At 53.6% G+C, this 13,326-nt stretch overlaps 5 protein-coding genes across 5 annotated transcripts; 3 read left to right on the top strand and 2 right to left on the bottom strand.

Moving 5' to 3' along the window:
- Positions 1-58: 58 nt before the first annotated feature.
- On the bottom strand, positions 59-613 carry J4E93_001099 (uncharacterized protein; the record flags this gene model as incomplete). Its single annotated transcript, XM_049339054.1, has 1 exon — positions 59-613. The coding sequence occupies one exon, from the start codon at positions 611-613 to the stop codon at positions 59-61; it is 555 nt and encodes a 184-aa protein (XP_049203011.1).
- A 552-nt stretch (positions 614-1,165) lies between these two features.
- On the bottom strand, positions 1,166-3,361 carry J4E93_001100 (uncharacterized protein; the record flags this gene model as incomplete). Its single annotated transcript, XM_049339055.1, has 1 exon — positions 1,166-3,361. One exon carries the CDS (start codon positions 3,359-3,361, stop codon positions 1,166-1,168), a length of 2,196 nt encoding a protein of 731 aa, XP_049203012.1.
- Positions 3,362-4,970: 1,609 nt separating this feature from the next.
- J4E93_001101 (uncharacterized protein) lies at positions 4,971-8,435 on the top strand (the record flags this gene model as incomplete). The annotated part of the gene is made up of 3 exons (XM_049339056.1): positions 4,971-5,197; positions 5,247-8,334; positions 8,418-8,435. 3 exons carry the CDS (start codon positions 4,971-4,973, stop codon positions 8,433-8,435), a joined length of 3,333 nt encoding a protein of 1,110 aa, XP_049203013.1.
- Positions 8,436-9,275: 840 nt separating this feature from the next.
- Positions 9,276-10,421, top strand: J4E93_001102 (uncharacterized protein; the record flags this gene model as incomplete). The annotated part of the gene is made up of 4 exons (XM_049339057.1): positions 9,276-9,558; positions 9,614-9,910; positions 10,026-10,271; positions 10,333-10,421. The coding sequence occupies 4 exons, from the start codon at positions 9,276-9,278 to the stop codon at positions 10,419-10,421; spliced, it is 915 nt and encodes a 304-aa protein (XP_049203014.1).
- Positions 10,422-12,160: 1,739 nt separating this feature from the next.
- J4E93_001103 (uncharacterized protein) lies at positions 12,161-12,920 on the top strand (the record flags this gene model as incomplete). The annotated part of the gene is made up of 3 exons (XM_049339058.1): positions 12,161-12,419; positions 12,752-12,810; positions 12,870-12,920. The coding sequence occupies 3 exons, from the start codon at positions 12,161-12,163 to the stop codon at positions 12,918-12,920; spliced, it is 369 nt and encodes a 122-aa protein (XP_049203015.1).
- Between the last annotated feature and the right edge of the window lie 406 nt (positions 12,921-13,326).

Raw genomic sequence — 13,326 nt, forward strand, 5'->3', positions numbered from 1 at the left:
TTTTTCGGTATCTCCATTTGAGTGATTGTCAACATACCTGGTCTCGCTCAGACCCTTTCTACCAGTTCCCCTTGACGTCGTTGCCACCACCTGTGTCCCATGCTGCTCCGCCTCCGGTGGTGTCCCATCCTCCTCCTGTTACTGGTGCTGCTGCTCCTCCACCTACCCCAGTGTCGTCCCATGCTGGAGCACCTCCATCTCCACCGGTATTACTCTTGGCTGCTCCTCCACTCTTCGCGCTGGCACTCTTGGCTTTGCTTCCTCCAGCATTTCCGTCCTTAGCTCCTCCGCCTGCACTCTTGCTCTTCGCCTTATTGCTCTTCCCTCCTCCACTTCCTCCATTACCATCCCCTCCTCCACCAGCACTCTCCCCCGCCCTTATCTCTCCACCTCCACCTCCACTCTTACTCTTACTCTTCCCACCTCCACTTCCACTCTTCCCTCCATTCCCTCCTCCTCCTCTTATCCCAGCCTCAACATCCCTACTATACCCCAGTTCGTGGACTTCCAGATCGATAGCCCGTCGACAGCTCTTCATGAGGTAGTAGCCGAAGAGACAGCAGAAGAATGTGATGAGGACGAGGGTGAGGATTATCGCGTGGACGTAGTACATCGTGTGGAGGTGGAGGTGGAGGTGGATGAGTGTGAGAGTGGTGTTGGGGTATGGGTTCATGAGACGATGAGTGAGTGGGTAAGTGAGTCTGACGCCGGTGTGTAGTGTTCGCATGAAAGAATAGTATGGGCGGATTGGTACGATGGCAGCGCCGAGGAAGAAAGCGCGGTGGTGAGACCAAGTGTCGGCGCGTTCTAATGTCGCGTTGGTATCGGGGGCCGCGGGCGGCTTTGCAAAGCGCGAGACGTGCTGCTATTACTGTGCGGTCGAAGACATGGCGGAAAGATCAGGGTAGCGCGAGTATGAGACTCTCGTGTGGAAGCGCAGTAATGGCGGTAGTGTATAACTGCGATGTTGCGATATCGCGACCTAGAGGGAAATCCATCTTCACCTTCATTTTCACTTTGCTAAGAGAGATTAGAGCACATACAGTCATGTTCAACGCCGCATTTTGAAACATTCCTCTACAAGGGGAATGCGTATTAATAGTATTGATATTGTCTAATCATCATATATGTTATTACACAGGAACATAGTTCACTGCCCCATCATTCACTCTACAGCAGCAGTACCCGCCTCAACAGGCTTAGGACTTCCTTTCTCGCCCCCACCCGGCGCAGCAAGAGTGATATTCTCCCATACCCCCACATCCTTCTCCGCGTCCACACCCTTTGCTTCCTCCTTCACCGCCTCCTGCACCGGCGTCTGTACTTTCGCAGCCGGCGTGGGTGTAGGCGGGGGTGGCGGCGCGACAGGCTTCCTACTCGGACTGCTCATCTCCCAAAACCGCCTCGGCACGTTCTTCGCCGGCGGCATACCCAGGAAGCCCTTTCCGCCCATACTCTCTAGTGGTTTGGCTCTGCCTCCCACATAACAGCCTAGATCACCGCTCCAGACGAAACCGCCGCCTACCACGCCTCGCAGTACGCCGAAAGCGCGGGCGTCGCGGTATGCGATCCCTGTCTCTGGATCACGGTATCGGGCGATCGTATTGGTAATGGGACACAGCTTTTGTCCTGGCTTGAGGACAATCTCTGGCTCGGCTTTGGGCGCGGCGTTCTTCCGGGGTGGTTTCGGGGGCGCGATGAGGGTTTGTTGGATGTAGTTTGCTGCTTCGGCGGGGGTCCAGTTGAAGAGTGCCGTGTAGAGCTGCACTAAAGCTGACTTGTCCTTCTCTTTGAGGAGCGAGGCTGCTGTTCTGGCTCGCGACGAGGATGTTGGTGGAGCTTCTAGGTTGGGGAAGTTGGAGAGGATGAGAAGGTTGCGGAGAGCTCGGCGTATGACTTTGCGTCGCGGTGGCTGAGGGGGTAAGGCGGGTTTTTGGAATTGTGCGAGGAGGGCTTGGGGGCCGATAGCTGAGTCGCCGTTTTGCTGGGGTAGAGAGGGGTGGAGTTGGTTGAAGAGGGCTGTTTGTGCGTCTGAAGGTTGATTCTGGAAAGAAGAGGCTTCCGTAAAGGGGAACGGAGGAAGTTCGTTGCCATGCATCGGCTGGGATTGCTGGTCCTGGGCGTATTGGTCGATGCCATAGAGGAACGAGTCTTGGCTGGGTGGTGCGAACATTACGGTGCTAGGATGTTGCATACCGAACGAGCCCATGAACACATCGCCGCCTTGCGATGCTGCTGCTGTCCAAGGTTGTTGTGAGTTGTCTTGTTGTGGGGGCATGGTTGCGGGTATTGGGGACATGTGTGTTGAGCTACTGAACTGATCCAGAGACGGAAAAGAAGGCTGTGGATTATCTGCATGGTTATCTGGAGCTTGTACTGGAAGCTCAGCCGACTCTGGCTGCGTCGTTGATGTTTCCGCAGCCGTAACCTCCTTGTTGAGCTTCTCCTCAAGATGCTCCAAACTTGGTGCGTCCTTGCCAGTGTACTTGAGCTTATCATCGACCCAGATGCCCGGTCCGCTATAGTATCGGTAAAATGGCCCGTCGATCTGTCGGTTCTTCAGGGCGTCAATCTTGGCCTGCCTCTCTGCTGCCCTGGCTTCCTCTGCCTCTTCCCATCTGTGTAGGGTTTTCTTGTTGATGCGCTCATTCCGAGCAGCCTCAGCAAGCCTCTCAGCTTGCGTCAAAGGCTTCTCCTTGGACTTCATCTTCCGCGCCTCTGCAGCCTTCATCATAGCCAGGGTGTCATCGCGCCTCCGGTCCTTCTCCTTCAGCTTAGCCAGCGTGGCATCCTTGTTTGCCACTGTCTGTTTGCGCATCGACATTCGGACCGGGCCATCCTCTTCGGTAGGCAGCCATGATGCCCTCTCGGATTTCTTCTTTGGGCGCGGAGGCGCAAGCGTGGGCGACTGTGTGCGGGGGACGTCGAGCTTGACCTTCTTGCGTGCTTGGGCGGCGACTCGTGCAGTGAAGGGATTCGTCGTGGCTTTGCGCTTCTTATTGCGCTCTTGTCGCTCGGCCTTGCGCAGCTCCTTCTCGCCCGCCTCGTCCTCGTCGGCATCGTCATCACCCTCTTCTGATGATGACGAATCCATGTTGTAGTCCTCCTGCTCATTGACATCACCGCCTTGAAACTCCTCCTCGTTTGGCGCTTCCTCCCATTCTTCACCCCATTCCTCCTCCTCGGCCGATTTGGCGAGCAGGATGGACATGCGATTGCCGGCATTGGATCGCTTGGCCCTGGACGTGACCATGAGCTCCGCGGACGCTTCCTCTTCGCTCTCATCCTCGGATGCCTCCGACTCGTCATCGCGATGCGACGGCGGGGCATCCTCCATGGCTGCCTGTGGCTCTTCGGACATGGTGAATTAGAAGTCCGGCGGCAGGCGCGAGGTAGGCGGGGAAGGTGCAGACGAGGCGACTGGAGCCTGAGGCAGAGCGAGTCGGATGGCAGCGATCAAGGTTTGGGCGAGGCTTTCCAGAAGGATTCCATGCGACAGCGACACGGATTATGCGCTCCAGCTGTGGGGTGAACGGTTGGCAGCATGGACTGCAGGGCGGCGGATTCGTCTGAAGTGCGGTATTATGCGGATTGTTTCAAGCGGCGTGATGGCAGCATGTCGTGAATTGCGCGGAGTGGGCGTGGAATCGAGAGCACGCGCCAGCATGACGCGACGGGCCATGGAAAGTCGCCAAGTCAGCAGCAAAGGCTTGGCGCGGCCCGTCTGCATCTGAAACTTAGTGCGCTTATGATAGAATCAGATAGATAAACGTCGTTCCAAGGTACCGCACCATCGGCTGTCAACGCCTCACTAAAGCTCTTTGGGTCTGCGTGGCCTGTCAGCCTGTCTACTTCAGGACGTGCAGACAAGGCATATCCGCCGTGGTCTGACATATATGTTTTCTAGAAGACTTGTTTCGACTGTGTGGATGCTGCGTCGATGCATTGCAGGGTCGTAGTCTATTGCCTTGATTGCGTGCCACATTGTATGCTAGATGATAGCAGAGACTCAGTAATGGCGTACGCATCGGGCTCAGAAAGTCTAATAGGCCGTTGTATGCATGCAGGACCCCAACGCACCTTCATCCATGTTTAGCAGCAGCAGGCCAATCACGTCTCATGGTCGGGCAGAGGCACACAGTGTCCACGTCAGATTCTGGAGTAACGGACTTTCTCGACGCGCCTCTGTGTTTCAGACGCTGGCGGGCATGCGCTGCTCTGTCCCGCGGCCACCCACTAAGGACACAATTGCAGGACGCAGCCCTGGAGCCACCCGGGCGCCCTTTGTGTGCCCCTGAATTGTACAAAAGCAATGCACCGCAGCCGTGCCATCGCAACCCTCACTCGCCGTTGCACTTAACAGCCCACCTACAACCGTAGCCGACCGCGCAGATCGTGCCGTAACCTGTAACGTGCTTGTTCTGGCAGCCCGCCCAATTGAGCTAGTTCCCTCGTGTTCCTGGTGGCTCCCCATTTCTATCAAGCGAACCTCACCATTCATTCCCTCGCAAGCATCGCTCCATCGCTCATCGCTCTCTTGCTCCCGCCGCGACAACTAGCTGTATCCGCCTCCGCACGAGCTCGCATGTGTAATCGGCCCTCGTCCGCTTAATCCTATTACTTCTGTTCTCCAGGCACTCCGGTGATCTGTCTATTCCGCCCGCCTGCTGCTGTACAGTATCAGTACCATAATCGACACCCGCCCAGTCTCCGTCACTCCTTCGCGGCCTCCCTCGCCGTCGAGCTGCACCACCGCCCCCGGACTGGATCCATCGTGTGTCGTCGTCTTCCACTGTACACCAGGCTGCGCTGTGCTGAGCCCGGTCTTGCTGGCAATAATCCCTCGCCTCACATTCCTTTGGCCGGCACCAACCCTCCTTCGATCCATTACCCTGGCTTTGGTAACCGAGTCACGACGACTATTCTTCCCTATTAGACTACCCAGGTCACCGCAGGGTCTGTAATCCATAATGGCTCCCACCACCAACCGCCCCGAACACCACATCAACCTCAACTACATCCCCCAGCTGCCCCAGCCGCCGCACTCGGGCTCCTCGACGGGCAACACCTCGCCTGTCGAGCCTCCCAACAGCGGCTCCCTGCGCTTCGCTGGCAATGCCGCGAACCCGCTTGGCAACGCGAGGCTCGGGAACGGGTCCCCGTCGCATGAGTATGGCGGCCGCCTATTTTCCAAACGGTATGTCGCACCCTGAAACAAGTTCCGACTCGTGCTAACACCCTGACAGTGCACGCGAGATTCAGGCACAGGAGGGCTTAACTCCGCAAATGTGGGGACCTCCTACCAGCGGGAATTCCACGCCGCTGCGCGAGACCATCCCCGAGTCCCCCAACAGCGAGAACTTGAGCTTCCCCGACTTCAACAACGCCGTGCCAGACACCATGTCAGCTGCACCCGCTCCCAACCGCCGCGCCCGCGCTGGCACACTGCCCTCGCGCTTCTCCCCCTCCGCTGCCCCTCCCGGCCTCATGTCCGGCTCCTCGCTGCTCCCCAAGAGCTCCCGACCAACGCCCTCCACGAGCCCCTTCAAGCCTGGGCCAGGCACACCGACCGACAACTCGAGCTTCAACGCGCTCGGCTCTACAAATGCTGCAGCCAAGTCTGCACTGCTCTCACGTCTGCGTGCTGGCTCAATGCCCCAGCGACCGGGTGGCTACCTCCCTCCTTCCAACTCGCCGTTTGGCAACTCCATCTTCTCGGGCGGCTGGTCAAACCAGCGTGACCGTAGCAGCACACTCCAGAGCATTGCCTCTGTGCCGTCAAACGGACAAGGTTCGCCGAGGTCTTCCTTCTCTCGCGACTCGCTCGCCGACACCGATGTCAAGACCCTTGACTACCTTGGTTTGGTAGACACCCCGCAGCCTGCGCGAGCTACCCTGGCTCCGTCCGACATTGAGCTGCTCCTCGAGAGCCAGAGGAACGCCAACAACCAGAACTCCGGCGGTGCAAACCGCTTCCGTTCATACTCTGTCAATGCCAAGGAGAAGTACGCCGAAGAGGAGGAGGATCAATATGGCGCATACAGCGGCACTATCACTCCTGCCGAAGCCAACGCCCTTCTCATCCACGAGGCTGTTCGCCAACACAACCTCGAAGTCCAGGCCTTTGCGAACCTCGCTTCCAACGCGCGCCCACGTGCTCGTACCGCCGGCGTGCTAGATGCTCCTTCGCGGGGCATGATGCGGCCCTACTTGCCCGCCATGGGCCGATTTGACAACGGCATGGGAACTGGTGACTTGACTGAGGATGCAGAGTACAATCTTACTGAGGCTGTCAAGAAGCTCCACTTGCCTGGCTCAAACCTTGGCGACGATGGAACTCTGGAAGGACCCACTCGATCGCTGTGGCTCGGCAACATCCCATCTTCGACCACTGTTTCGTCGCTCCAGGTCATCTTCGCTCAGTACGGTGGCATTGAGTCTACCCGCGTGCTCACACATAAGAACTGTGGGTTCGTCAACTACGAGAATCTCGAGAGTGCAGTCCAGGCAAAGTCAACCCTGAATGGAAAGGAGATCTTCCCAGGTGCTGGCCCCGTCCGCATCGGTTACGCTAAGATTCCAAGCGCAGCAGCCACCCCCGGCCACAATGGTCTGTTTCCTTCACCAAGCCCTGACCCATTGTCAAAGACTCAGGCTGAGGGTACAGCTGGCTCTGCCGCCGCTACCAAGGTGGCCAACATTCCCGCGAATGTGCCTTTGACCACTCCAAAGCTCAGCGACATCCGCACCGACATCATCCAGATTGTGAAGGAGTTGGGTGCCACGGACGACGAGCAGACAAGGATCACCACCAAGGTCGAGAAGGCTGTCCAGTTCAACAACTATGTCGATGAGATCCCATCTGTCGAGGAGCCGAGCCATACTCGCATTCACGACGCTCCTAGACTGCGAGAGATTCGCAAGCGCATCGACAACGGATCCTGCTCCAAGGAGGACATCGAGAACATCGCCATGGCCATGCTCCCAGAAATCGCCGAGCTGTCTTCTGACTACCTTGGAAACACTGTCGTCCAGAAGCTGTTCGAGTTCTGCGAGGAGCCTACCAAGGAAGCCATGCTTCGCGAGATTGCACCCCACCTAGCTAAGATTGGTGTGCACAAGAACGGAACATGGGCTGCCCAGAAGATCATCGATGTATCCAAGTCCGAGACTATGCAGAAGATGGTCGTGGATGCTGTTCAACCTTATGCCATGGCTCTCTTCCTGGATCAGTTTGGTAACTACGTCATGCAGGGCTGTCTCAAGTACCAGAAGTTCAACGACTTTATCTTCGAGGTCATGTTGGGCAGACTCTGGGATCTCGCCCAAGGCCGATTCGGTGCCCGTGCTATGCGAGCTTGCTTGGAGAGCCACTACGCCACCAAGGACCAGCAGCGCATGGTAGCTGCTGCAATCGCTCTTCACAGCGTGCAGCTCGCAACCAACGCGAACGGTGCCTTGCTCCTGACCTGGTTCCTCGATACCTGCACCTTCCCAAGGAGGCGTACGGTTCTGGCTCCCCGCCTAGTCCCTCACATTGTCCATCTCTGCACACACAAGGTTGCATACCTCACCGTTCTGAAGATCATCAATCAGCGCAACGAGCCAGAAGCTCGTGACACCATCCTACAGGCATTGTTCTTCTCTCCCAACGACCAAGTGTTGGAAAGCATCTTGGCCGACCAGAACTGCGGTGCCACCTTGATCTTCAAGGTACTCACCACCCCCTTCTTCGATGAACAGATCCGCACGGATGTAGTAACAAACGTCCGCAACGTTCTGTTGCGCATCAAGGCGCAGCCCCAGCAAGGCTACAAGCGCCTCATGGATGAGGTCGGTCTTTCCACCCGTGGCGGACCTGGTCACCGTGACCATTCCGCAACCCGGCCAGCGTCGAAGGACAGCATTGCATCTGGACCGCCAAACCCTGGGCAATTTTACCAGGGAGCGGCACCTGGCTTCGACCCTGTTGCGCTCCAGCGCACAGCAAGCATGGACTCCAATGGTTTCGAGCAATACCCAATGGGTGGTGGGCCCATGTACATGCCAAACATGCAGGCCATGAACAACCAGCAGCAGATGCAGTACCAGCAGCTCCTAGCCCGACAGGGTCAGTTCTACCCTCAGATGAACGGCTTCCAAGGCCCAGTTCCGGGTATGGATGCCTACCGCAACGCGTCGCCTGTTGCAGGCCCCGGCAGCTTCAACGGATCACCAATGATGCAGCCCGCCAACCTCGCCGGTCAGGGCATGCCCGGCATGTACCCTCCCTATGGCATGTACATGCCGCCCCAGCACCAGCAGGCGGCTGGAGGCAACCAGCGACGTGGCAGAGTAAGCAGAAATGCGTCCCCTGCTAACAGCGTCCGCCGTTAACATCTCTTCAGAGATAAAAATCGCCTCGCCTGAGGGTTTAGATTCTCATCTCCTCTTAGAAATTACTGTGTTGCCAGGAAAAGCAGCACTATCTTCCTGTATATGATTCGGATCTTCACCTACAACGCATCTGCTAGCGAGCATTTCCTTGCAAAGCGGCATACTACCATACTTGCCATGTCTTCTCCTTGATGTCTTCGGACCTTTACGATTTTCATATCTATTCTTCACTCAATCGGCACGTGGCTATCTGTCGGCCGACGGTCCGTCTTGTCTCGTCACTCGCTTAGTCACCGCTGCTTGGTGTTTCGGGGCGTACTCTTTGGAGCTTGTATGTCGTTTCGAAATGAAGAGGAGCCTGCCTTTGTGGGCTCTTGTCGATCGATCGGATGATCACTGTATCGATATGAATGCGCATATGAGAGTCTGGTTGGAATGATATATGCGACCGGTGACGCCGCAAAAGTACCGTTACAATGGCATGATGTTTTGGATTTGGGAATCTTTGGACACCGATCTTCTGTCTTCGTGGACTGCATGGTGGATGGAGGTGCGGGACCGGGCTCGAGCCTGCGAGCTAGATAGAATCGAGGCCCTTCTTACTCTACGACCGCATTATAGTCTACATGTTGTGACATTTTATGTGCGTCGTCATGTACCACCCAAACAGTGAGTCAATCAATGGTTTCGTGACTCTGGCTCGCGCACGTACAACGTTCTGAGCAAGGTACGTATATGACTATACCGCTGGCTCATGCTTCATCGTGACATCGTTACAGTCACTTGGTAGTATTTAATCACATATATGCCTAACCTGTTCTTCTACATCTTCAGGAAGATCTATTCTACTACTACAAGTCACTAAACTTCCAATGAATCCCCCCGAAGGCAACAACAATATGCCCGCTGCAAAAATGCACAAAGTCTGGCGTCTAAAACATCAGTGGAAAGGGAAAATAACATTCGGCTATACAAACTCCAAAGAGCTGAGAGAACTTCACCAAAAACTTCTCCCGGAGTTCTACGAAGGCAAGAACAAACTCAAAGACGATGACGAGTGGGACCCCAAGGAGGTTGAAGATACGTGCGAGTGGAGACGTTGCAATGGGGGGGCCCTGGATCTTCAAAATGAATTCCCTGAGCATCAGTGGCCTGAGGGAGACTTGTGGGCGACTCAGTGGTGTAAGTTTTTTTCGGGAAGAACTGCTTCGGATAGGTGTACTAAACTTCTTTTTAGTGCTCAAGGAGATGAGGGAAGTGTACCGTCTATCCTCACTCCTCTTGATTACATATCCCGCAACGCTCCCCAAAGACGGCAACATTCCTGATGGAAAGACAGCCAAGGCTCTCACAAACCATCTGCGCTTCGAAGGATTCTTTGTGGACGTGTTGAAAGGAAAGTTGAAGCTCGAAGGGTGGGAAGTTGAAGATATCGGCGTTATCACATATGAGGAGGCTAGTAAAACGCACAAAGTCAACGATGGAGAGCCTGTAGAGATTCCAGAGGGTCAAGAATGGGACTGTGACGAGAAGGGTAGATGGGCTACTACTAGACGTACGTCAACATACGCAAAACCACACAAAGGCCTGTGGACTAATTCATTGTTTAGTTATGGCAAGACTCCGTGCTTCTATGTATTATGGAATAGCATACGGTACCAAAACGGATGATTCCACCACCACCACTATCGGTCACACCAATGAACACCACATCGTCCAAACGTCGGACGACATGATTCATCCATCACCCTTCGTTTTTGAAACTTCCACATTCCTTTTTGCCAAGAATGAGAAAGAAATCGAAAAAGCTAAAGAAAGCGACGGAGGATGTGTGGCTGTCCACGAAGATCTTACTCGCGGGAACACAGGGGACGGTAAATGGATCACGAGAGGCTGTAAGTCGCTACTATAGAACATAAGAGCATACCAAGATGGTGACGCCAAACGATTGTATAGTGCAAGCCGGATATCTCGAGTTTGAGGCTCAAAAGAAAGCTCGAGGAGGCGAGCAGGCCCCGGGGACTGAAATCGTGAGCCCAAACTAGATCTGTCGAGATTGGCGTTGTGGCAGCAGAAGCTGGGCATGAGTGTGGTATCTGGTCGGCTTACCTCAGACTTATAGCTCTGTTGATGAGCCTTTTTGTCTAGGGATTATAACTTTATATGCGATAAACCAAAGTAATAGAGTTGGTCGCTTTCATTGACATCTCACCAAGTTGATCCCGACTACTCACCGAGCTTCAACATTAGACGCCTAGACGGAATAGCCCAAGGGGAAAGTGCCGAAGGGAGCAGGAACAAAACAAGAGAAAGGTGAGTGACGTTGAGCTCGGTGTCATTGACGATACATCCCGGGAATATGTCTGTCACTCATTCTTGACTCACAAGCTGATACAGCGATTCCGAGAGTCATTTCGCATACTCAAGACCTCGGTGTGTTCAGCAGTAGCCTATACCTTCACCAAACCTTCATGTAACACTTCACTGCACCACACTGCATCTATCTTTCCACCATCACGTATAACAACAATGCCGCGCACCTACTCGATAACCTACATAAGCACTTTGCCCAATGAGAGCATTACTCCAAACGGGGACACGAGAGTCGGCATCACAAATCATATACCCTGGATAGACATCGTTAAGGAGCTCATCAAATATCCAGACTTCAGAGGATGGAAAGTCGAATATATAGGCAATTTTCTAAAAGGGGAGGCCAAAAGAAGAAACAAACGCAAATATAAAGATGGGAGGGTGGTGGATGTTGTACATGGAGAGTGGAAGTCCGATGGTTGTGGCCGGTGGGCTACGACTGGATGTAAGTACATCGCGCACGCATCCACATCATAACTATGTGTATAACTACGTTCAGTGATGGCGAAACTCAACAGCATTAAACTACTTTACGAGATCAAGTACTGTAGCGAACCTATCCGCGGCGTTCGTAACATCGTTGCAACCGGCTACACGAGCAGTCACTCCATTGCGAGGGGTATTGAACGCATTCTGAAGTTACCTTGGTCTTCGTATTCAAAGTTCAGCGAATGCAAAGTAAGACCCTTCAGGAACGACACAGAACTTAGGGAACACCAAAAGAAGGATGGAAGATGTGTGCGCCTCTTCAAACCGGATAGAAACGGGAAGATCGTTGACGATGGATGGATTACGAAAGGCTGTAAGTTTTTGCGTTTGTGAGAAGTGTACCGCAAAAGTTGTGCTAAACTTCACTTTAGTATTTGCCGAATGTGAAGTGGCTGCGAATCTAATTCGCCATAGTAAGAGTGAGCAAGCTACATACCTCCGATACCTGGCCCAAATGAAAACGCGCGAAGACGCTCGGGAGGACGAGGACGGTTTGGAAGTGTGAGTCGATACTATATCTATCAAGTTCGGCGATGTGGCGGGAGGATGCGGGTGCAAATGCAGTAACTGGAGGCTCTGTCTCGATCTCGGGCCTATAGCTCTGCCAATAAACCTTCATGTGTAGAATTTCCGGAGGCCTATGCAACAGGACATGTATGTACATGCTTTGGCAACTCAGATCGCCCCATATGAAGTCTGACTACTTAGTCTTCGACTGATATGTCCATAACAGTGACCAGTCATAGCGTCCATCATGACAAGCCTTTATGTAGTCATGAAGTGACCAGTCATCATAAGGTCAGAAGTCATCATTGCAGTCATCGCCCAGACGTGTACCTCTATATCTTCTGGTACATGTAGTCCTCGAAAACTTCCCCAAACTCTTCACAACGCCCGCAACACTACTAACTAATTTTACAACATGGACAAACTCCTTAACATAATTTATCCTCCGAAACGGCCACATGTACTGCGTGGAGTAGTCTATACCGATTCTGCCTACCTTCAAGCACGCATCGACGAGTTGAAAGAAAAATTCTTCAAGGAGTGGGAGGTCATTGATATAAGTGATACTACCACGGAGAAGACGAAAGAGGGACTCAAGAATATAGAGGGTTACCCTGAGGATATTGATATGGAGAAGTGGGGATTGACCAAGAAGCGATGGGCTACACCTAGTCGTAAGTAAAATCATGAGGAAGCAACACCATTTCGGTCGATTAATACTTCGTGTAGTAATGAGAAGGCTTGACGAGCTTTGGCCATTGATTGAAATGGACAATGTCCATGAAATCACCTATCCTGACAGTGCTGGAGAGCCCATAGTCGACTATTCAAACAGCAGACAATTCATCAAGCGCATCAAGGAAGAGCTACCTCCAGGATTATCATGGTCGTGTGTCCCCATTCATGTCGAGAACGAGGCAGCTCTCAAAGAGTTTCGAGACGGTGAAGGTGGATCTAGACGCATCATAAAAGGTCCCACCAAAGATAGAAAGGGGCCAGGTTTCAGATTCTGGGTTGGTTACCAAGGGGAAGAAGGTGGTGACGATGGGTGGTGCAGGAAAAGATGTAAGTTTCCACTGCGGTCACTCTGGAGAGAGCAGTGATGAAGCTGACAGTATGTCTAGTACACACCGCATTTACTGAGACTTTACAACAAGCTCACAACGACCAAGTAAGAACTGAAGAAAGCATAGCGAAAGGTCCAGGAGAAGAACAAGTGAAAGTCACAGTGGAAGACGCAGCGAAAGACAGGGTGGAAGCCCCCGTTGAAGGTACTGTGGAAGACACGGTGCAGGACAAAGCCGAAGACGCGTTGCTGCCTAGCAAGAAGATTCCGGAGCGCAGAATCATCTAGGCACTACTTGGAACACGATGCGGTGGTATGGAGAAGCTATAAGCATACTGAATGAAGGTACAATTCTCATAATTTACATGCAACGATGACAGCTGATGGTCCATGTTTCGTCATCCATGTGAGCAGCATTCTGCATTTGCTGGCGAGATGGCTCAAACAAGACTCACTGAATGAGAAAATGCCCCATATGAGTGGTCATCTACACAACAGTCATGCACTGCTAAACA

Source organism: Alternaria ventricosa, assembly GCF_023758065.1.
Source record: "Alternaria ventricosa strain BMP 2768 chromosome Unknown scaffold_2, whole genome shotgun sequence".
In the NCBI taxonomy this organism is placed as follows: domain Eukaryota; kingdom Fungi; phylum Ascomycota; class Dothideomycetes; order Pleosporales; family Pleosporaceae; genus Alternaria; species Alternaria ventricosa.